The following is a 23,207-nucleotide window of genomic DNA, read 5'->3' on the forward strand; positions in this document are numbered from 1 at the left end:
TTCAAAGAAGGGAAAGCCGCTGGGCAGCAGCCAATAGAGACTGTTATCGTTGCACAGGCAAACACGTAGCGTTTGACTGTAAATTCAAACATGAAAAGTGTTATGCATGTGGGATAATAGGACACATTGCGAGGGCGTGCCGCAATAAGAAAAAACAAGGGGCTAAAGAAAACCGAATACCTCACGACGCTCTAACTACCGCTCAAATCAAGCAATAGAAAGTGAAAGTGAGTACACAGAGCAAGCGCTCTCAATGTACAGTGTACAGGGGGCGAATATGAAAAAGGTGAAGCCTTTCATTGTGGAAATGGGAATAAATTGACTTAAGGTAAGGTTTGAAATAGACACAGGATGTAGCGTCAAACTGATGAACAGGTCCCAATGCAATGAGAAGTAGAAAAAGGTGAAGTGCCTAAACTGAGAGACACCCCCATTAAACTCAAAATGTACATGGAGGAAATCACTGTGATTGGAGTTGCTGATGTGGAATATCAAGGACAAAATAAAAGTCTGCCTCTCTTAGTAGTGGAAGGTACTGGCCCCAGTTTACTAGGGAGATGGTGGTTGGCGGAAATAAAATTGAACTGGGATGAAATCAAACATGTCACCACAGAGACATTGACACTGCAGGAGGTGCTTTCAAAGCACGAGTGTGTTTTCAAAGAAGAGCTAGGGACATTAAAAGGGGTCCAAGCTACCATTCATGCTGCTGCAGATGCTACTCCCAGATTCTATAGGCCAAGATCAGTTCCATATGCCATGAAGCCTAACGACAGACAGACTCTTAGCAGAGGATATCATTATTCCTGTCAAGTTCTCTGAGTGGGCAGCACCAGTTGTTCCCATACTCAAACCAGATGGTTCAATCAGATTATGCGGTGACTACAAACTGACTGTAAATAGAGTTTAGTCACTGGAGCAGTACCCCATACCCAAAGTGGAGGATTTGCTTGGAACGTTAACCGGAGGGCAACAGTTCACAAAACTGGACATAAGTCAAGCATATCAGCAAGTGCTAATGGATGAAGCTTCACAGAAGTACCTGACCATAAACACCCACAGTGGGATGTTTACCTACAAATGCTTACATTTCGGGGTGTCCTCCGCACCAGCTATCTTCCAAAGAACAATGGAGGGAGTTCTGCAGGGGATACCCAAGGTAGCGGTTAACCTCAACGACATTCTTGTCAAAGGAGTCATGAAGGAGGAGCATCTCAGAAACGTGGGTGAAGTTTTGAGGAGGATGGAAGAGGCCGGTCTCCGGCTGAAGAGGAGCAAGTGTACACTGTTAGCTGATGAAGTGCAGTACTTGGGTCACAAGGTGGACGCCAAGGGGTTACACACTGTCAAAGCTAAAGTGAGGGTTGTTGTGGAAGCTCCAGCTCCGACAAGCATTACAGAGCTGAAAGACTATCTAGGCTTACTGAACTATTACAATCGATTCCTCCCTAACCTCTCTACCTTCTTAGCTCCACTGCATCAACTGTTAAGGAAGGATGTGGCCTGGGAATGGTCAGAAAGACAGGAAGAAGCTTTGACAAAGTCAAAGGAGTTACTGAAATCAACAGAAGTGCTGGTGCACTACTCAGCATACAGAGACCTCATCTTATCGTGTGACGCCTCATCGTATGGTGTGGGGGCAGTTCTATCACATCAGATGGAGAATGTCGCAGAGAAACCTATCGGGTTCATGTCAAGAACATTGTTGCCAGCAGAGAAAAAATACTCCCAGCTGGACAAGGAAGGACTGGCTGTCATATTCGGAATACAGAGATTCCACAAGTACTTTATATGGGAGGACATTCACTATTGTGACCGACCATAAGCCTCTGATCTCTCTGTTCCATGAACAAAAGCCAGTACCACAAATGGTCTCTCCAAGAGTTAAATGTTGGGCTGTGTGGCTCAGGGCCTATGAGTACAGTGGTCCTCTGTAGCTCAGCTGGTAGAGCACGGCGCTTGTAACGCCAAGGTAGTGGGTTCGATCCCCGGGACCACCCATACACAAAAATGTATGCACGCATGACTGTAAGTCGCTTTGGATAAAAGCGTCTGCTAAATGGCATATTATTATTATTATACAGAATAGTCTACAAGCTAGGTAGATACCATGGGAATACTGATGCTCTGAGTAGGCTGCCTGTTCCAGAAACCATTGCTCAGGAAGGAGAAAATGACCAAGTCTTGATGATCGATGTGTTGGATGATGCACCGGTGAACACAGCACAAATCAGGCAATGGACGCTATCACAACTTCACTTATTTATCCTGAAAGGATGGCCTACAGTGACAGAGCCTTAGATCATGCTTACTACGCTCGCCGCTTGGCCTTAAGTGTTCGAGATGGGTGTGTTCTGTGCGGTTCAAGAGTAGTTATACCACCACAAGAGCGGGTATGCTACTGAAGTTGTTGCACCAGTCGCATCCAGATATGTCGAGAATGAAAGGCCTAGCGTGGTCACACATCTGGTGGCCAAAGATGGACCAGGATGTGGAAAATGAGGTTAGCCTGTGTGTAGATTGTCAGAGTAACAGGAAGTCACCCCCCACCGCGCCATTACATCCATGGGAATGGGCCGGAAAAACCATGGACACGACTACTGTTCCTTGTGCTGATTGATTCTCATTAAAAGTGGATGGATGTTTACCCCATGAACACGTCAACATCGCATGCTATGATTGAGAAGTTGAGACAAAGCTTTAGTGTCATGGGATTGCCTCAAATGTTGGTTAGCGACAATGCTACTTGTTTTACAAGCACTCCTAGGTTTTGTACTGAAGTCAATGTACCCAGAGGAGGACGTAAACTAGCTATGTACCCAGAGGAGGACGTAAACTGCCTGTCCTCCGGCTACACCATGGTGCTACCCTACAGAGTGCTGTTGAGGCCACTGTAGACCTTCATTGCAAAACAGTGTGTTTTAATCAATTATTTGGTGATCTGAATATATTTAGTATAGTTTTATCAAAAAATTATAACTTTTTAATGTTTCACTATTTTAATGAAATTCACTGAGGAGGATGGTCCTCCCCTTCCTCTTCTGATGAGCCTCCACTGACATACGCACACGAAAAAAATTTATGAAACCAAGAAAGATACAGGTGAACATGAGACGACAAGAATAGAATAATCACACAACGTCACACTGAATAACACACCGATTCCAAGGACGTGACCTATACAGTACACAACCACTGGCCATCAGCTTTCCCACACTCAGCCATATCCACTGTCTCTACCGTCTACTAATCCTGAAACAGTTGCCATTGCTGCGGCACTCTCCCTGGCATTGTCACAGCTCAGCCAAGCACATCTCACCTGATCCTGAATCAGTTCCTTACATTATGCTTCCCACCATCTCACTCATTTCAGTTTTACCATACAGAACACATCCTCTTTGCCCTTCACTGGCTAAGCACACTCCCTATAGTGATTCACTCACCAAGCGTTTTACAAGCACTTCTTATCTAATGGATGGGTACAGCTTTACACAACCCATTCATTCTAATGCATAGCCTAATGCCTGCTGGCACAATGAGTATCTCAGCACCCATTAACAAAGGATCGAGTTCAGAAGATATAGAACAAATGTGATATTCTACCTCCATACAAATAGGCCGGGATAATGTTCCGTAAGAGCTCGAATTTGGATCACATTTGAACCACAATAGGTATTGTTTTCAAATGACTAAATCTCTCACACGCACACACATTAAGCTTACCTTTTCACTTGCCTCGTTCTATGGCGCCACCTGAATATTACATATATGAGGGTCTGAATGAGGATATAAGACAATTTGGTCTAGAACCTCAATAGCTCACAGCATTAAATACAGCTAAGCATTTCATCCCAGAGAGGGAGAGATAGAGAGAAACAGACAGAGTGAGAATGAAAATAACTGAACACATCCTGAAATCACAAGAAAATGACAGATTATTGCAAAACCGAGGGACAAAATGATACACACCTGTTCCTTATTTCTCCTTCCTTTATTCTCTCTCTCTCTCTCTCTCTCTCTCTCTCTCTCTCAGTGGAGATGTGCTGGTACGGAGATAGTGCTCCTCATTTCACTGGTGTACTGCTGCCTCTGACAGTGCACACCCCTCTCAGCCCATTCATAGTTCCACTGACGCACCAGGCATGCATGGACGCACACACACACACCACACCAAAACACGTTTCTATTTCAAATTGTTTTGCAAGCATTTACATACATGATTGATAACAAAGAGTTACATTGTGTGTGCAGTCAAAGCATGACAATCCTTTAGTACCAGGAATGTCAGAGTTGATCGTTTACCGTTCCTTTATTTATATTACACACACACACACACACTCACACAAACACACACATCAGACTTCCCAGACTACATCCTTCAATCAATCAGTCTGGGAAGTCTGGCATTTACATGCCCTTCACTGTATGTAAATACTTGCAAAACTATTTAATTAGAGTGTAAAAGTGTTATGATGCAGGTGTTTTCCAGCTAACCAGCCATAGACTGCCTCGCATTGTAATGTCAGCTTGTCGGTGTAGTCTAGTGAAAGATTCTATCATAATCATTTAATCTCTGATTGACAGATACGTAACCCCCAAAACCTGCCCCCATCCGAGAGAAGCATCTTCAAAGAGGGAGCACCTTCCAGCAACAACTTTATGGAGGTGAAGGACAGTCAGAGCCAATCAGAGTGTAGCCCCATTGACATGTTCAATTCGGATGACAACACTGCTATTAATCTCCGAGACCATTAACTAAAATCTTGCGTAATAGCATCAGATTACTCTGCAATGGATGTGAGAGAGTAAACAGTCAGCTACCGAGGTAAATTAGATCAATAACACCTAATTTATTAATGTACTGTACAATACATGAGAACATTATAGGTTAATACTGAAGTTTGACCCTGAGTAGCACTCTGAGAACACAGTGAAAAAAGGATTAACAGTCACAGAAGACCTGGCATTCAAAGTGCAAATACAGCAAAGAAATAAAATGTGCTCATAAGTATTAAATGTCAACTAATCAATTAAATTAAATATCAAACTTTCACAAGACAGAAAAGTACTCAAAATGCAAAATATCAAACACCTTAGTTAAATATCAAATCACACACTAAAGAAAATTGACTAAAAGTACTATTAGTTACAAAGAAATATGAAAGACCCTTTTGAAAGTCATTCCTCCATTGAAAAACAGAACTGTGTTTTTTATAAATCAGACTTCGGGGGAGGAATTGGAAGCTATTACAGATTCTTCATATCATAACATTTCATGACATATTGTACCTTTGACATTGGGGATTAAAACAAACAATAGAGTTAATAAAGTTTCGTACCAGAGACAGTGATAACACATTGGTCGCTGACCTTATTCAGACAATCATAAGCAAAAGTGCTTGACTAGGTCTCTTAATAGTTGTGGTCTTCCTGTGCACAACTTGTGCTAGACAACATACTTCAACACACTCTAGGAGCAAAAGACAGTGTTGTCTTTTGTAGTAGTTATATAATCTTTGATAATCAATCTTTAAACAGGATGAATTGCTACATGTGTCAACATCCCTTTGACCAAACCTGACCTCAGCATGTTGACACACACACTCTCGCACTTACACCAGGCACACAAAGTAAAAGTTACACTTATAAAAGCGTTCTCTCTCAGACACTTGTTTATTGTGAGCCTATGTGTTTGGAACCTGATGAGTCTGGTACACACTCTCCTGACTCTGCTTCTCCAACAGGGGTGGGAGTGGAGGAGGTGGTGGGTTGGTTATCTGACTCCTTCTTAGTGTCTGTGGGCGCTCCATCCCCCTGTTGGGTCTCCTGGTCCTGGGTAGGGGGTTTCAGGAGGAACTGGGGCAGCTCTAGGTGTTCCTTGGTCAGCAGGCCTCTCTGGTCATCCACCCTACAGGCCTGAGCTCTGGACAACAGCTCTATCATCGCTGAGAGAGAGACAGAGGGATTGGAAAAGGGGAGAGAGAAAGTATTCAGTTTGTCTCAGACTAGGGCTAAGGTGAGACTAAATGGTTATTGTTACAGCTATTAGGAAGTCTATGGGGTTTAGTCTTAGACAGGCGCAGTAAATAAGCCATGACCCCATTGTTCTGACTCGTACCATCCATCTCTTGGTTCTTCTTGACCCTGGGCTTGGGGTTGGCTGCCTGAGGGGACACACGGACCTCTGGGCCTACTGGAGATGTAGCTCGCTCCTGGAAATGTTTCAGAAGAACACACAAATACTTCACATGCTAAGCTCTGGACACATGAGTAGGGCCAGGAGTTTTTCCTTACCATGCAAACTGGCCATCACCATGCAGGACTCACCTGTGTGACTGGAGTTGAGCCACTGACCCTGGAACTGCTAACTGTAAAGACAACACAACAACAATAGTCAGTTATAGGCAGGCTAGTGTACATGTTATGGAGTTTGACATAAGGCAAAACCCTGACATCAGTCACCTAAAAGGCACTTTTCCCAGAAGAAGCTAGATAAAAAAAGCCCCCCCCCCTTCCCCCAGTCCCTTTCTCCTCAGTATATCCTAGTCCCTCTCTCTCAGTAATGAGTAGGCCTCAGGGAGTGACCACTTATCCAACGTGAAGGCAGTTCTGGTCCCAGAGCAGTAGAGAGAGAAGATGAGTGAACTCACAGTGACACAGCACTCAACAAGCCAAATGTACTCAGACATCTACTAGAGAGAGAGTGCGCGCGAGAGAGAGAGAGAGAGAGAGAGAGAGAGAGAGAGAGAGAGAGAGAGAGAGAGAGCATGGGGGGGAGTGCATAATAGTGTACGGGCAGGCAGAATAGAAAGAGCCAGAGAAGGATGTCTTCTCCATTAGAGAAACAGAGAAGGAAATAAAACGCTGATAATATAACACTTGGAATGTCTATCTTAAAAAATAAATAAAGGATATTTTCAGTTAAATTCTAAACGTTTTTTGTTGATGTTGTTTTGTGTCTTCTCACTTTTGTTTATTTAACTTGCTTTGGCAATGTAAACATGTTTCCCATGCCAATAAAGCCCCTTTGAATTGAATTGAAATAGAGAGAGAGAGAGAGAGAGAGAGAGAGAGAGAGAGAGAGAGAGAGAGAGAGAGAGAGAGAAGAGAGAGAAGAGAGAGAAGAGAGAGAGAGAGAGAGAGAGAGAGGTAGTAGTGTGAGGGTTCATGGACTGGAACACCAGTGAGGTTACACAACCCCAGCACTACAATGCCCTGAATCCTGTCCATTATTATTATTTTCATCATGGGACAAAGCACTAGTTAACATGTGTGGGCTAATCACTATGTATTCACCTTTGACCTTGTAGAGCTGCAGCTTCTTATTGGCCAGTTTGAACACGTTGGTGCTCATGCTCAGTGGCACATCACTCCCACTCTGCAAAACAGGACATATGATCACACACAGACACTCTCTCACACACACACTTTCTCTCACACACACACACATATTCACTCAGAATTTCTAGAACACACACACATTCCCTCAAGACGTTCTATAACACACACACACACACACACGCACACACACACAGACACAGTCCTCACCATTGTGACCATGGCCTCGTGTGTTCTGAGTTGGTGTTTCTGTAGTACCACAGAGAGGGCATCTTGCAGAGTCTTACTGGACTTCACCATGATGCCCACTGTCTTACCAGTGAACACCACCTCCAACCTGAAACACACACACAGCAATATACAATACATATTCACACAAAGTACACAAATCAAATCAAATGTTATTGGTCGCATACACATATTTAGCAGATGTTATTGCAGGTGTAGCAAAATGCTTGTGTTCCTAGCTCCAGCAGGCAGTAATATCTAACAATTCACAACAATACACACAGATCTAAAAGTAAAATAATGGAATTAAGAAATATATAAATATTAGGACGAGCAATGTCGGAGTCCGGAGTATAAATATATATATATATGATGGGATGTATAGACATTATGGACAGTATGTGGATAGAGTATTTAGTATATATGTAGAATACGCAGGATATAATTGTATATATATATACAGCAATAGTTTAATAGGATGGCATTGACTAGAATAGAGTATATACATATGAAGTGGGTAAAACATCATGTAAACATTATTAGACCGCACCACCCCCTGAAGAGCCCTGCGGTTGCAGGCAGTGCAGTTGCCGTACCAGGCGGTGATACAGCCCGACAGGATGCTCTCAATGGTACATCTGTAAAAGTTTGTGAGGGTCTTAGGGGCCAAGCCACATTTCTTCAGACTCCTGAGGTTGAAGAGGCACTGTTGCGCCTTCTTCACCACAATGTCTGTGTGGGTGGACCATTTCAGATTGTCAGTGATGAGTACGCAGAGGAACTTTTCACCTTCTCCACTGCAGCCCCGTCGATGTGGATGGGGGTGTGCTCCCTCTGCTGTCTCCTGAAGTCCACGATCAACTCCTTCGTTTTGTTGACGTTGAGGGAGGGGTTATTTTCCTGGCATCACTCCGCCAGGGCCCTCACCTCCTCCCTGTAGGCTGTCTTGTCATTGTTGGTAATCAGGCCTACTACTGTTGTGTCGTCTGCAAACTTGATGATTGAGTTGGAGGCGTGCGTGGCCACGCAGTCATGGGTGAACAGGGAGTATAGGAGGGGGCTGAGCACGCACCCTTGTGGGGCCCCTGTGTTGAGGATCAGCATAATGGAAGTGTTGTTTCCAGGTATTCCTCTTGTCCAGATGGGATAGGGCAGTGTGCAGTGCGATGGCGATTGCATCATCTGTGGATCTATTGGGGCGGTATGCAAATGGAAGTGAATCTAACTAGACTCTCAAAGCACGTCATGATGACAGAAGTGAGTGCTACGGGGCGATAGTCATTTAGTTCAGTTACCTTTGCTTTCTTGGGTACAGGAACAATGGTGGACATCTTGAAGCAAGTGGGGACAGCAGAATGGGATAGGGGAGAGATTGAATATATCCATAAACACTCCAGCCAGCTGGTCTGCGCATGCTCTGAGGACGGGGCTAGGAATGCCGTCTGGGCCGGGAGCCTTGCGAGGGTTAACACGCTTAAATGTCTTACTCACATCGGCCACGGAGAACGAGAGCCCACAGTCCTTGGGAGCGGCCCGCATCGGTGGCAATGTGTTATCCTCAAAGTGGGCAAAGAAGGTGTTTAGCTTGTCCGGGAGCAAGACATCGGTGTCCGCGGCATGGCTGGTTTTCTTTTTGAAATCCGTCTCGAGTCCCTGCCACATACGTCTCGTGTCTGAGGCGTTGAATTGCGACTCCACTTTGTCTCTGTACTGACATTTTGCCTGTTTGATTGACTTACGGAGGGCATAACTGCAATGAACGTATTCAACCATATTCCCAGTCACCTTGCCGTGGTTAAATGTGGGGGTTCGTGCTTTCAGTTTTGCGCGAATGCTGCCATCTAGCCACGGTTTTTGGTTTGGGTAGGTTTTAATAGTCACAGTGATTCAGTGAAAGAGAGGATGTTACAGTCCCTGATGTCTCTTTGGAAGGAGATCCTCGCCCTGAGCTCGTCTACTTTATTGTCCAGGGACTGAACATTAGCGAGTAATATAGTCGGAACTGGTGGATGGTGTGCACACCTCCTGATCGGACTAGAAGTCCACTCCGAATACCTCTTCTCCGCCGGGGGCGTCTTGGAGCAGCCTCTGGGATAAGTTTAGCCCTGTGTAGCTCAGTTGGTAGAGCATAGTGCTTGCAATGCCAGGGTTGTGGGTTCGATTCCCACGGGGGGCCAGTATGAAAAACAACAACAAAAAAACAATGTATGCACTCACTAACTGTAAGTTGCTCTGGATAAGAGCGTCTGCTAAATTACTAAAATGTAAATGTGAATAAGTTAAATTGCCTTGGGCGGGTACGAACAAAGGACCCAATTCAGGAAAGTCGTATTTCTGGTCGGAATGCTGGTGAGTTACCGTCACTCTGATATCCAAAAGTTATTTCCGGCTTTATGTAATAACACCAAAACATTTTTGGGGGTATTAATTAAAGAAATAACACCTAAAAAAAATATACTGCAAAGTTGCTTAGGAACTAGAAGCAGAGTGCCATCTTACTTATTCATCACACACATACATACCCTGGGTACATTAACACATAAACCCACAAACACATTGAGGCTGAGTGAGACTTACGCGAACGTCACCCTCAGCTCCAGCGAGAGCTGCTGGTCCCTCAGTACTGAACAGTCCTGCTCCAGAGATAGTGGCTGCTGTAGGGAGAGCAGATACACTGACAATAGGTAACGTCACTATAGAAGAGAATAGAACTTTAAAAACAGAGCTCAGTCCCTGAAATGGGGTGATAAAGTGGGACTTGAGCTGAAAGTGCAGGCCTGGGCTCACCCTGTCATTGCTGTGAAGGTAGATGAGGATGTCTTTGAGGGGGAAGCCTCTCTTCTCACAGAGGCCTGACAGCATTTCTCTGAGGGGGAGGCTGGGCCGTGTAGGGGCCAGAGAGGCACTACCGTCAGGCAGGTAGACACAGCAGTAACCCCCCTCCACACTACCACCACCTCCATCACCCTGCCCCTGGTCTGAGGGACGGGGACTGGAGCGACCGTTCTGGACCAGAGAGGGAGGGAGAGAAGGGAGAGAGAGTGGGAGTGGGGGAGCGCGAAAGAGGGAGAGAGGGAAGGAAAGAGATGGGAGCAGGAGGAGAGGAAGTAAATAAGTGAATACACTTAATCATACAAGTCTATATTTTTCTACATACAACATATGGTATGCCACCTTATTCTCCTCCCACAGCCCAGATGACCGAGTCAAGCCCAGTATGATGCATTTATCAGCATTATCAGAAAGCACAGGATTGATTTTTACTGCTATGCAGACGATACACAACTTCATATTTCTGTGTCATCAGAGGATTTTAGCTCCACGGATAAATTATTAGAGTGTATTAGTGATTTAACTACTTGGATTGCTCACAACTTCCTCCAGCTACAGATGAAGTCTTTAAAACTCGATTTTTTCAAACACTCCACAAATTTCTTGTTAACAAACTATAGTTTTGGCAGGTCGGTTAGGACATCTACTTTGTGCATGACACAAGTAATTTTTCCAACAATTGTTTACAGACAGATTATTTCACTTATAATTCACTGTATCACAATTCCAGTGGGTCAGAGGTTTACATACACTAAGTTGACTGTGCCTTTAAACAGCTTGGAAAATTCCAGAAAATGATGTCATGGCTTTAGAAGCTTCTGATAGGCTAATTGACATAATTTGAGTCAATTGGAGGTGTTCCTGTGGATGTATTTCAAGGGCTACCTTCAAACTCAGTCCCTCTTTGCTTGACATCATGGGAAAATCAAAAGAAATCAGCCAAGACCTCAGAAAAATAATTGTAGACCTCCACAAGTCTGGTTCATCCTTGGGAGCAATTTCCAAACGCCTGAAGGTACCATGTTCATCTGTACAAACAATAGTACGCAAGTATAAACACCATGGGACCACGCAGCCGTCATACCGCTCAGGAAGGAGACGCATTCTGTCTCCTAGAGATTAACGTACTTTGGTGCAAAAAGTGCAACTCAATCCCAGAACAACAGCAAAGGACCTTGTGAAGATGCTGGAGGAAACAGGTACAAAAGTATCAATATCCACAGTAAAACGAGTCCTATATCGACATAACCTGAAAGGCCGCTCAGCAAGGAAGAAGCCACTGCTCCAAAACCGCCATAAAAAAGCCAGACTACGGTTTGCAACTGCACATGGGGACAAAGATCGTACTTTTTGGAGAAATGGACTCTGGTCTGATGAAACAAAAATATTACTGTTTGGCCATAATGACCATCGTTATGTTTGGAGGAAAAAGGGGGTTGCTTGCAAGCCGAAGAACACCATCCCAACCGTGAAGCACGGGGGTGGCAGCATCATGCTGTGGGGGTGCTTTGCTGCAGGAGGGACTGGTGCACTTCACAAAATAGATGGCATCATGAGGAAGGAAAATTATGTGGATATATTGAAGCAACATATCAAGACATCAGTCAGGAAGTTAAAGCTTGGTCGCAAATGGGTCTTCCAAATGAACAATGACCCCAAGCATACTTCCAAAGTTGTGGCAAAATGGCTTAAGGACAACAAAGTCAAGGTATTGGAGTGGCCATCACAAAGCCCTGACCTCAATCCTATAGAAAATGTGTGGGCAGAACTGAAAAAGTGTGTGTGAGCAAGGAGGCCTACAAACCTGACTCAGTTACACCAGCTCTGTCAGGAGGAATGGGCCAAAATTCACCCAACTTATTGTGGGAAGCTTTTGGAAGGCTACCCGAAACGTTTGACCCAAGTTAAACAATTTAAAGGCAATGCTACCAAATACTAATTGAGTGTATGTAAACTTCTGACCCACTGGGAATGTGATGAAATAAATAAAAGCTGAAATAAATAATTATCTCTATTATTCTGACATTTCAAATTCTTAAAACAAAGTGGTGATCCTAACTGACCTAAAACAGGGAATTTTTACTAGGATTAAATGTCAGGAATTGTGAAAAAAAAACTGAGTTGAAACGTATTTTGCTAAGGTGTATGTAAACTTCTGACTTCAACTGTAAATCAAAACAAGACCGAGGTACTTATTGTTGGAGCCAAACCACAGAGAGAGAATATGGCAGCACATTTTAATTCACGGTAAATAAAGATAAGACACCAGGTAAAAAAACTAGGTGTCATTTTAGATTCTGAACTCAATTTCGAATCACACATTAGGAATGTGACTAAAATAGCTTTTTACCACCTGAGGAACATTGCCAAGGTGCGGACGATTCTCGCTCAGGCTGATACAGAGAGACTCATCCATGATTTTATTACAAGCAGGCTTGACTACTGTAATGCTCTCCTGTCTGGTCTACCCAACAAAGCCATTGGTCAACTGTATAACTTACAGAATGCTGCAGCTGGGTACTGACCAAGACCAAGACCAGACGGAGAGCACACATTACACCGGTTTTAAGGTCTCTGCCCTGGCTGCCTGTGAGTTTTAGAATTAATTTTAAGATTCTTCGATTCGTTTTTAAATCAATGCACGGTTGTGCACCCCAATACATGTCATTTAAAAAAAAGTATTTATCCAGAGTGACTTACTGGCCCCCCGTGGGAAACAAACCCACATCCCTGCCGGCCAAACCCTCCCCTACCTTGGACGACGCTGGACCAATTGTGCGCCGCCCATGGGTCTCCCGGTTGCGGCTGGCTGCGACAGAGCCTGGACTCGAACCAGGACCTTTAGTGGCACAGCTAGCACTGCGATGCAGTGCCTTAGACCACTGCGCATGTCAGACATGCTTTTAAGTTATGTACCCAGTAGGTCCCTCAGGTCCTCTGGTACTGGCCTTTTAACTATCCAAAGCCTAGGACAAAGAGGCATGGAGATGCAGCATTTAGTTATTATGCCCCCAGCCTCTGGAATAGCCTGCCAGAGAATCTGAGGGGGGCCAAAACTGTGGACATTTAAAATAAATCTTAAAACACACCTTTTTAGCTTTGCTTTTCCTTAGGGTGCTTTTTAATCATTCAGTTTTTATTGATATTCTTTTGTTTTTTATCCTCTTATGTTTGTTCTGTAGTAAATATTTCAGTTTTAATTTTCATTGTTTTCTATTAGTTTTTTTCCTGTGAAGCACATTGCATTGCACTCCATGTCTGAAATGTGCTGTATAAATAAAGCTACATTTGATTTGATCTGATTTACCTCTATCTGCCTGTAGAAGGAGCCCAACTCCACACTGCTGTTGGACATCTGAGACTCCTTACGAGACACATTCAGCTTGGGGTACGTCACCTCTACTGAGAAGGGAGGGGAGGAGAGAGAAAGGGAGGGAGAAAGGATGAGGGAGAAACAGACAAGAGTGTGTGGAGTGGTAAACATTTACCAGAGAATACCATGGGAAGAGAAGAGGTATTACAGATGAGCGGAAGCCTACCTCCCCATGATCCCCTCTTCTCCCGTTGCTTGTCCTTCTTCTGCTGAACACAGGTTACAAGCTATTACTCATACCCATGCAATGGATTACACCAGAGATACTGGATATAATGACGAGATGCTTTTGTCTCCACCCTAACAATGGGTTTCGTTGTCCACAGAGCGGAACAGCGGGCTGTCAAGCTCCCGCCTATTCCTCTCTTTGGATTGGTGGATACATCTCGTTATTTTAATACTTTTTTGAATATTCATTGATGTTGAATTTAACCACCTGTATTCAATGGAGAGTGAGATGCTATGCTAGCCTCAAGAATATGCATATACAGTCTCAAATGTCAACAGGGACAACTCCGATATAAAGTGTTTCTTCTCAAAGTTGCCGGGATGTCACATGCATCACACTTATATCAGTACACTCATAACAACCTAAGCATTATGAAACTTCTATTAGATCAAATAAGCCTCACTTTACTAAATTCGACAATCTCTCATACCAAAACGATTCACTTGCTTAATAATGAATGATCTGCTTAATGTGGACAGATTTGGGGGCGGGTAAACCCTGTTGCTTCGCCTTTTCCTCTGTGATTACACACATCCAAATAGAAACATTTCAACAATCTTCAACAATGATCAAAACATTACTTCCATAGTTATTATTAAAACACATCCATCCATTCCACCTTCTTGCTGTCGTTGAGGGAGGGGCTGGCGGTAGCCATGTTCTCCCATGATCCTGTGCTGGTGGGCTCAGGGGCGATTCTGGGTAGTGGCGTGCCTTCCACGCTGGCCAGGGTACACTTCTGGTAGAGAGGGGAGCGGACGAAACGCCTGTAGCTGTCCATCTTCATCAGCTTAAAGATCTAACCCAGGGGAGGGAGCGGGACAAACAGACACAGACACACCAGATCAGGTCATGGCACTGCATAGGCCTCACTTTTACACCTGTGTTGGTAATGAGTTTGAGTTGCTCTACTTTCTTGCTTTAAAGAGAAATTTCACCGCTGCTCTTTCACTGTATATGTCCATTAATATGTTATTAACATATAATGCATCGTTACAATTGAGAATTTCCCCACTACACACAAATATGTGTATTTCTGCATCTCACCGGAAGAAACGGGCCATCTACATTTCCTGGTTGTAAGCAAACCACAATATCCGTAATTCATAGGGATTTCAGGATGTAGTACTACCCCGGGCGAGGTGGATTCAGTTGAGAATGGGCATCAACAGATAGCTAACGTTATTCATTAGACCAGCCACTCGTTCATAGAACATCAGATTTGTTTTTATTTTTGTGTCAACAACAATTGTAAAGTTTAGTCATGGTGTGGTGCTCAGTACCTGTAGCTCAGTTGGTAGAGCATGGCACTTGCAACGCCAGGGTTGTGGGTTCGATTCCCACAGGGGACCAGTATGAAAATGTATGCACTCACTAACTGTAAGTCGCTCTGGATAAGAGCGTCTGCTAAATGACTAAAATGTAAATGTAATGTGCAAACTACAAGCAAGCACAGGCTGCTGGGGTAACATTTCAGCGCTTACCTACCAGAGATATTCCTCGGAGCCAACAGTGGCTGGCGGCAATAAAGAATGCTGCCTATGATGTGAATACTCCTGTGGAGAAATATCCAAATGTCTGTGGCACTTTCAGCCAGAGGATTTTGAAACGAACCTGAAGTCTCAACTGATGGGGTTGCCAGGTTGTCGAAAGTTGAAAAGGGAAGCTATTCCAAGGATTTTCCCCTTCACTTCAAAGAAGGAAGCATCCAATCAGCCAACATCAGCGCAGCAGAAAATAAGTTGAGCAGAGGTAATGTAGCTAACTAGCTAGCGAACTACATTTGTTAATCTAAACCAAAATCTAGTTTGTTAGCTTTCATAATACGCTGGCTAGACATTCCAAAGCAAATTAATGTTATTAGCCAGCTGCTATCTTGCAATGTGATTTGTAGCTTTTAAAGCTAATGTTAGGTTAGCTACAGCCTATCAGACCACATCTAACACAGAGGCTAACATTTTTGTCATTTAGCATACGCTCTTATCCAGAGCAACTAGGGTTAAGTGCTTTGCTCAAGGGAACATCGACAGATTTTTCACCTAGTCAGCTTGGGGATTCAAACCAGCAACCTGTCGGTTATTGGCCGAACCTCTTAACCGCTAGGCTACCTGCCGCCGTAACGTGACTGGCCTATGTGTTCTATTTACATAGTCCGATACCATCAACATCTGCAGCGCCATCAACATCAAGCTCAGCACCAGGAACTAGTGTAAGTCACCTTTGCTAAATATTTCCATGACCATGATGAGCAAATAAATATACTGGAGCTAGGCATAAACTTGGTCCATGTCTTGTTGTCATAGTTGGCATGTTTATAAGTCGTTTTTTTCTCTGTGTTCTGGAGGCTTAATTGATTGCTTATGCAAAGCTTGAAGTCTAAATTGAAGAAAAGCAGAGGTATTAGTAAGGAGGAGATGGTGTAGGTGAATGATTGGTGTCTGTTGGTATTGGGTATTGTGTGTGAAGTTTAGTATTCATGATCTATTGACATGAGGGGGATGGGTGGGTATTGTACCTTGTTTGAGTGTGCATTGATTGGGACAAAGTAGTAAAATGTTGGCTAATCACTGACTAGTGTAGGTCCTACAGACTAATCCTGCTGCAGACACATCTTGCTATCCTGGAGCCAGGACAGCTAAAGGTATTGAAAGCACAATCCCCTCTTGAGAAAACAAAATCACCAATACACAAGCCGAGTGCTCCTCAAAATGTTCACACCCGGGGCCTCCCGAGTGGCGCAGCGGTCTAAGGCACTGCATCGCAGTGCTTGTGGTGTCACTACAGACCTGGGTTCTATCCCAGGCTATGTCGTGACCGGGAGTCCCATAGGGCGGCGCACAATTGGCCCAGCGTTGTCCGGGTTAGGGGGCACCTGTAGGCTGACTTCGGTCGTCAGTTGAACGGTGTTTCCTCCAACACATTGTTTAAGCGGGCGGGTGTTAGCCTCTCCTGATCCCATCCAATTGCAATGAGACTGGATCGCAATTGGATATCACGAAATTGGTGGTAAAATACCAACAACAAAAAAATCACACCCTTGCAGTCAGTTCTTTGGCATGGGGGAGAGGGACTGTTAGTATCCTATTCACTATTGTTGGCAGTGCTTGTCTACTCAACAGCACAGCTGTAGGTGCTCATACACGACTAGACTGTCTACAAGTCAAGCCACCACTCAAACTTTTCACACCTTTGCTAACAGACCATTTCAATGCCCCATCAATGACTCTGAGTGTAACAAAACGCGTACCAGTCTACCGTACCCTTTTTTGTTTACAGATGAACATGGTTCTTGTACGATTACACATCCTCATGATCAGTCTTCATATCTTTCCAGGAGACTTGCAGTACAACCAAATCTTCTGCAAGAGTTTGAAGCAGTCGGTGGTGAAGAATGTGTACGAGCCCAGACCCTACCACTTCAGGGAGAAGCTTGTCCACCTGGCTGTGGAGCACAGAAAGGACAAGACAGTGGTCTACAAGTAGCCAGAGTCACAGCTCCCCAAACCCAACATCCCTGCCAACATCAACTAAGCCTGCTAAACCAGCTGCCATTGCCCAGCACAAGACGAGGTTCATCAGCTGAAGAACATTCAGGACTCTGCCTGGAACATTCAGCTAACACAACATCCATATTCAGTTAGACTGATGTTTCAATATAATATAGAAAACCTAGTATGCTAACAACTGCATTGTTGTATAGATATAGCTGGAGTTTGATCAAATGTTTTATATCATCTTTCTTACAAGTGTACTGACAAGTGACTAAATGATTCCAGCTGCAACAGAAACCAATAAAGTGTTGACCTCAACTTCTCGATTAATTCACTGTGACATTCATGAAATGTAATTGGAAGAAAATAGCTACAATCTTACTGCTAAAACAAATGATGCAGGGAGTTGGTGTATCATTTCAACTTTCATTTGTTGGCAAGTAAACGTTTCAATAAAACAGTAAATTAGTCTATTTGCTCTGGAGACCGTGAGTATACACAGCAGTATGCAGGAACAGTTATGGCAATGTATGACATATATACGGTAGAATAAAAATATACTACTAACGCCTATAATAAATACTAAAGTCAATACTTAAGATAAGTGAGGTGTTCGGAGTCACTTTGATACAAGGGGAGATTGTTGTTATGGGACCTTTCAGAAATCCTCCTGAGAGTCATCAACTTCTTTGTATCCAACATACTGTCCATTGTGTCAGGAATAAATTACTCGAATGGCCCCAACAACACACACAGGCAAGGGGATTCGGTGTCCTGTGTCTAGCTTCTCCCAACAAATAACAAACTCCAAAAATAATCTATAGGCCACCAAGCGGTATGGTCAACTGTTGTGTACTGTCTGTATTTCTACTGTAGCAGCAGGATACAGAATATTACACACCTCACAGACACACGTTAGCTAGCTACAACACAGGTGTAGTTACTCAAAGATTACTGTGAGTCATAAAGCCAAAGTCATTCCTTTACTCTTCGTCATCATCATCAAACATTTTTTTGCTCCTAATGACATGCATTTTTGCTCCAGTTTTGCTCCTAATGACATGCACTGAGCTAGTTATAACAATAGGCTACAGTACATTTTGGGTATAGTAAACAAAGCTAGCTAGCTAAACTTAGTGGTACTAGCATGCCCTGTTATGGCCAAATCGATCGTGTAATTGTGCTGTACTGAACAACACTGCCTTGTGTAAAAAGATAGCTTATATTGCTAGTTATTTACCAACAGCAAAACCAAAAACGTCTCCAGCACCCCTCTATCCATATGTGTGTCAAAACTTCGATGGTCTGTCACACACACACACGATCCATGGGGTGTGCAGTGACCCTCTCCAGTAAGAACTGTCTGCAATCGAATTCGCTGCAGCACAGACATTCCTCTTCTGTCGACATGCCTGGACAGCACCCACATAGGCACCACCAGTCTTAGTCTGACCGTGGCTCTCCAGGATCAGGATCAGGAGTGGCGGAGGTGGCTGCAGTGGCCACTGCTTGCTGGTCTCACAATTTTAGTTGTCGCTGACTCAACTCCTCTTCAGTGTATTGAGAATGCAATTAGTTTAATTAGCTAAGTTTGCTAGGGATGGGGAAAAAGTGTGACACCACTCCGGCCCCCGAGGACTGGAGTTGCCCATCCCTGCTTTAAATGTATCTCCATCAAACAGAGAACTGAATTCCAAGTGTATTATACAGGGTTGTGGTCAATTTCAATTTAATTTGAAATTCCAATTCAATTCTTGAATTCACTCATAAATTGGAGAATTACGTTGAATAAAATTCAAATGTTTAAAATCTTCAAGTTATGGAATTGGAATTGGAATTGAAATTGAATTAGATTGTTGGGACTTTTTGAATTGGAATTATAAAAAAGTTTAATCTTTGGAATTGAATTGAATTGGAATGAAATATTTTTACATTTCCCAGTTAATGGAATTAATGCACATAGTATACTAAATTGGCTGTAGGATTTGTTTAAAAAAATTTCTACCTGTGTTTCCATATTTTCAATATAGCTAGGCTGTCTGAACAGTGACATGAACAGCCTGAAAGCCTAAGGGAATTGAATTTGAATTTGAATTTGTGGAATTGTTGGGGATAATATTGAATTCTAAATGGAATTATTGGAATTTACCTAACATTGAAATTCAGAGGAATTTAATTATATTTGAATTCAATGACTGACCTGGAATTTTAATTGAATTCAATGGAATTTACAGAGAGAGAGAATTGAATTAGAATTGAATTTGTGGTATTATATGAGGTACAGTAGCCTGGTGTAGCTGGTCTGTGTGAGATGTGTGTGTATGCGGAAGGCAGGTGGCAGCAAAGCAGACCTGTGTCTGGGCCTTGTCGAACATTTCAGCTGTAGGTTTCAGCAGGTCCTTCTCCTCTATGCGAGCTGTGTCATCGATGTTCACAGAGTAGGGAGCGTGGTCAGACAGGTACGTCTGGAAGATGGAGCGAGCCTCCTCAGCAAACTACAGGACCAGAATCAAACACAGTCATCAGACCACCTGTAACCTCAGCTCCATCAATCTACCTTAACTCCACACACTCATTCAGGTAGAAGTTGTCTCATAGCACATAGATAACAGTCAACATGGAAAATGTATACCACAAATACAGTCAAACACATAGCTAGGATTCATTAAAGAGAAGACAGAGGAATCCCACCATACCTCTTTCATCCTGCTGGGAGGAATCTTCCGGAACTTCTCACAGGCCTGATAGAACAGGATGTTCTCCGCACTCACCTCTGACCTCAGGAAGGCCTGCATGACACAACACAGAGCATACCTGATAAACAGATCACCTACAATACAGCTCCCATCAGACCTGATCAGCAGAGTGTGTGTGTGTGTGTGTGTGTGTGTGTGTGTGTGTGTGTGTGTGTGTGTGTGTGTGTGTGTGTGTGTGTGTGTGTTTGTGTGTGTGCATATATGGCTCACTGTGAAGTAGCGTATTCCCATGGGATCTTCCAGCAGCTTCTCAAAGCACACGGCCCAGCTGACGACACCGCTGGCCTGGGCATCTCCCCCCTGGACCCCTGGTAGACTTGTACGACTGCCCCCACAGCCACGACCAGACATGTTCAGCTCTGAAAAATCACACACACACGAACTATTAACGCCCCATGTACACACCCTAAAGCCTCAGGGTAGCAAACAAGCGCTACTGCCCACACAGGCATGTTCAGCTCTGAGAAACAGCCTTCAGACAGACACACACGTGCGAGTGAGCGAGTGAACACACACACACACACACACACACACACACACACACACACACACACACACCATCAATGACTTACCTCCATCTGACACTGCCTGGCTCTGCAGAGACAAGTAAGGGGAATGTGTGTCAGTCTCAGTTAAGTACAATATCACATGATGCATACCATACAGATCACAGTTATACAGACATTAAAATACATTCTAATCTGAAGTCAGAAACAAACATAAGTGCAGACCAACTTTACAAATCAGAATACCATACAAAACAGGAAAGATCATACAATCATCCAACCAGATCTCTCAGGCAGTGAGTGAATGAAGGATGCTTTCAAAAACACAACAACACAGCATCAGGAAGTGGAGAGTAAAGAGAACAGCTGCATAGCTTTGTTGTTCTGACAGCTCTCCTCTACGTTAAAGCACTCAAGCAGGCAAGGCCCAAGCTCACACAGGAAGAGGATGTCACTCTACTGCTCTCGTTCTCTCTCTCATTCATCTTTCAAGACAGAGAATGTTTTTTATTCAGCTCTAGTGAAGCTTAGCCTTCACCTCTGTGGTGAGAGTAGTAATAGTTAATGTTCCTTCACAAGGAAACGTGAAGTCGGTTCAAGAATGTGCATGCTGTATTCAATGCAAACACAAAGACAGACACAGGCACACATATTCTTGTTTTTAGAGCGCACATGAGACAGACCCAAGTAAAGCCTACGGCCTCACGCATACAGTGCATGCTAACTGCTAAGATGAGAATCTGATGAAACGTTTTATGCAACTCTGTGATTCCACTGACTGTACTTAGGTTCTGATGAATGATAAAACCCTTAGAACTCACTGTCGTTTAAAACAGCGATGACAATGACACCTCAAATTATGACACTTCCATGACGCCAACATATGCGTGTATTGCTTTGAGCATTGGGGACTCCACTCACACCACAGGAGGCATCCTGGGAATCCAGTCACCATGACAACCATGGGGAAGAGGGACAGAACTTTTACTCTATCCGTGGTTCATTCCTTGTATCTACACTGACTCGCTTTAAAGATTTCTCAACAGCCTCCTCTGAGGACATGAGGCACATCACCCAACACACACTGTAATATGACTCAATGCACCACATAGAAGACAGGGCATCAACACATGATGCTATAGATTAGTGACAGGATGTAGCAGCTTACCAAGGGGTGGTGGAGGGCATCTGTAGGCCTATACTGAGAACATCTGTATACTAACTGTATATTTGCACATACATTTTATTCACACGTCTAGTAACTCACTGAATTCAACCCAAGTCTACAGAGAAACCGACAACTTACCATGTGACCAACACCAGGAACACTCAGAGTCTTCATATTCTTCGACATGGCCGAAGCACCGGTGGGAATGCGAAACGATGCTCACACACTGGATGGTCACAGCAAAGTGATCCGCCCTGCACTGACACACACACTTGGGTCCTCCTCATTTAGGACTTCCTGTCTGAAAGGGAAGTGTCGCTGTGGCAACAGTCCGCAAAAGGGGAAATGTGGTTACAGTGATCACACTGCTCTTGTGTTGCCTCCAGAGAAACTCTCTTATGTGGATGCTTGGGTTGTGTGTTTCTGCCCTACTGTAATTCTTGAACAGACTAGGCAGTGTAGGCTGTAAGGCATATGAGGATGAAAACACACACCTGGCCTGAAAGGATGCAGGTGAAAACTCATCTAAGCAAATAAGGCTACTGTACTTGATGTACAGTAGCACCAACCACAAGAGCTGTGGCTCGGCTTCCCACCCCATCAGAGATAGGGCTGGTGAAAACACTGTAGGCCTATGTATGATTTTCAATGTTTCATAGGCTACTCAAGATAGACAAACATTTCTGAAAGAAATGTATTTATTTGAGTTGGTGGGCGGGTATGGTTGTAGGTGCTCGGTTTCACAAACTTGTACTGAGGGTCCCCTTCACCATGAGGGAGAAACTTTGGAAGAGCCCGCTGAAAGCCCCCATTCTCCTGGAGAAAAGCTTTTGGGACGGAATTAAATGTTGTTTTTACATAGTGCTAGAGGAGAGAAAAGAGAAGAGTTTGATAACAAAGCAGCGGTTTAAAGTGAACGCTAAGCTACTCCTTGAAGAGTCAGTGAATTTGAAGATACAAAATGCATTTGAAGACATGCGATTTGGAAACGCAAGCATAACAATAAATTGTATAATTCAAATGTAGACCTATATCTACAATTACATTTTGGTATCCTCAACTTCTTTCACCTTGCCTCTTGCCTGTCAAAGTCGTGGGCGGGGTGCGAGACTTTGCATGCTCAAAACAAAGAATATAGCCATGGTAATTTGTACCAGTTTGTCTTTTTGCTTACCAAACCAAAGTTTACAGAACAAATGCGGCAGTTTTATGCCCTTATACGGTATCAAACACCAGTGCCATAATCTCTCAGGCCAGTGAAATGCCATTCCATCAGCAGAGGAGAG

General features: G+C 43.8%; 1 protein-coding gene across 1 annotated transcript; it reads right to left on the reverse strand.

Annotated features, from left to right (window-relative positions):
- Positions 1-4,827: 4,827 nt before the first annotated feature.
- On the reverse strand, positions 4,828-22,140 carry LOC311107497 (regulator of G-protein signaling 14-like). The gene is made up of 15 exons (XM_084149994.1): positions 22,060-22,140; positions 20,820-20,841; positions 20,458-20,606; positions 20,188-20,280; positions 19,843-19,986; positions 14,620-14,799; positions 13,938-13,980; positions 13,706-13,800; positions 10,354-10,572; positions 10,144-10,220; positions 7,549-7,675; positions 7,297-7,378; positions 6,328-6,368; positions 6,119-6,212; positions 4,828-5,945 (listed from the first exon to the last, which is right to left on the reverse strand). Exons 1-15 carry the CDS (start codon positions 22,105-22,107, stop codon positions 5,674-5,676), a joined length of 1,686 nt encoding a protein of 561 aa, XP_084006120.1. The 5' UTR covers positions 22,108-22,140; the 3' UTR covers positions 4,828-5,673.
- Between the last annotated feature and the right edge of the window lie 1,067 nt (positions 22,141-23,207).

The sequence above is a fragment of the Coregonus lavaretus genome, assembly GCF_964263955.1.
Source record: "Coregonus lavaretus genome assembly, chromosome: 32".
Lineage (NCBI taxonomy): Eukaryota > Metazoa > Chordata > Actinopteri > Salmoniformes > Salmonidae > Coregonus > Coregonus lavaretus.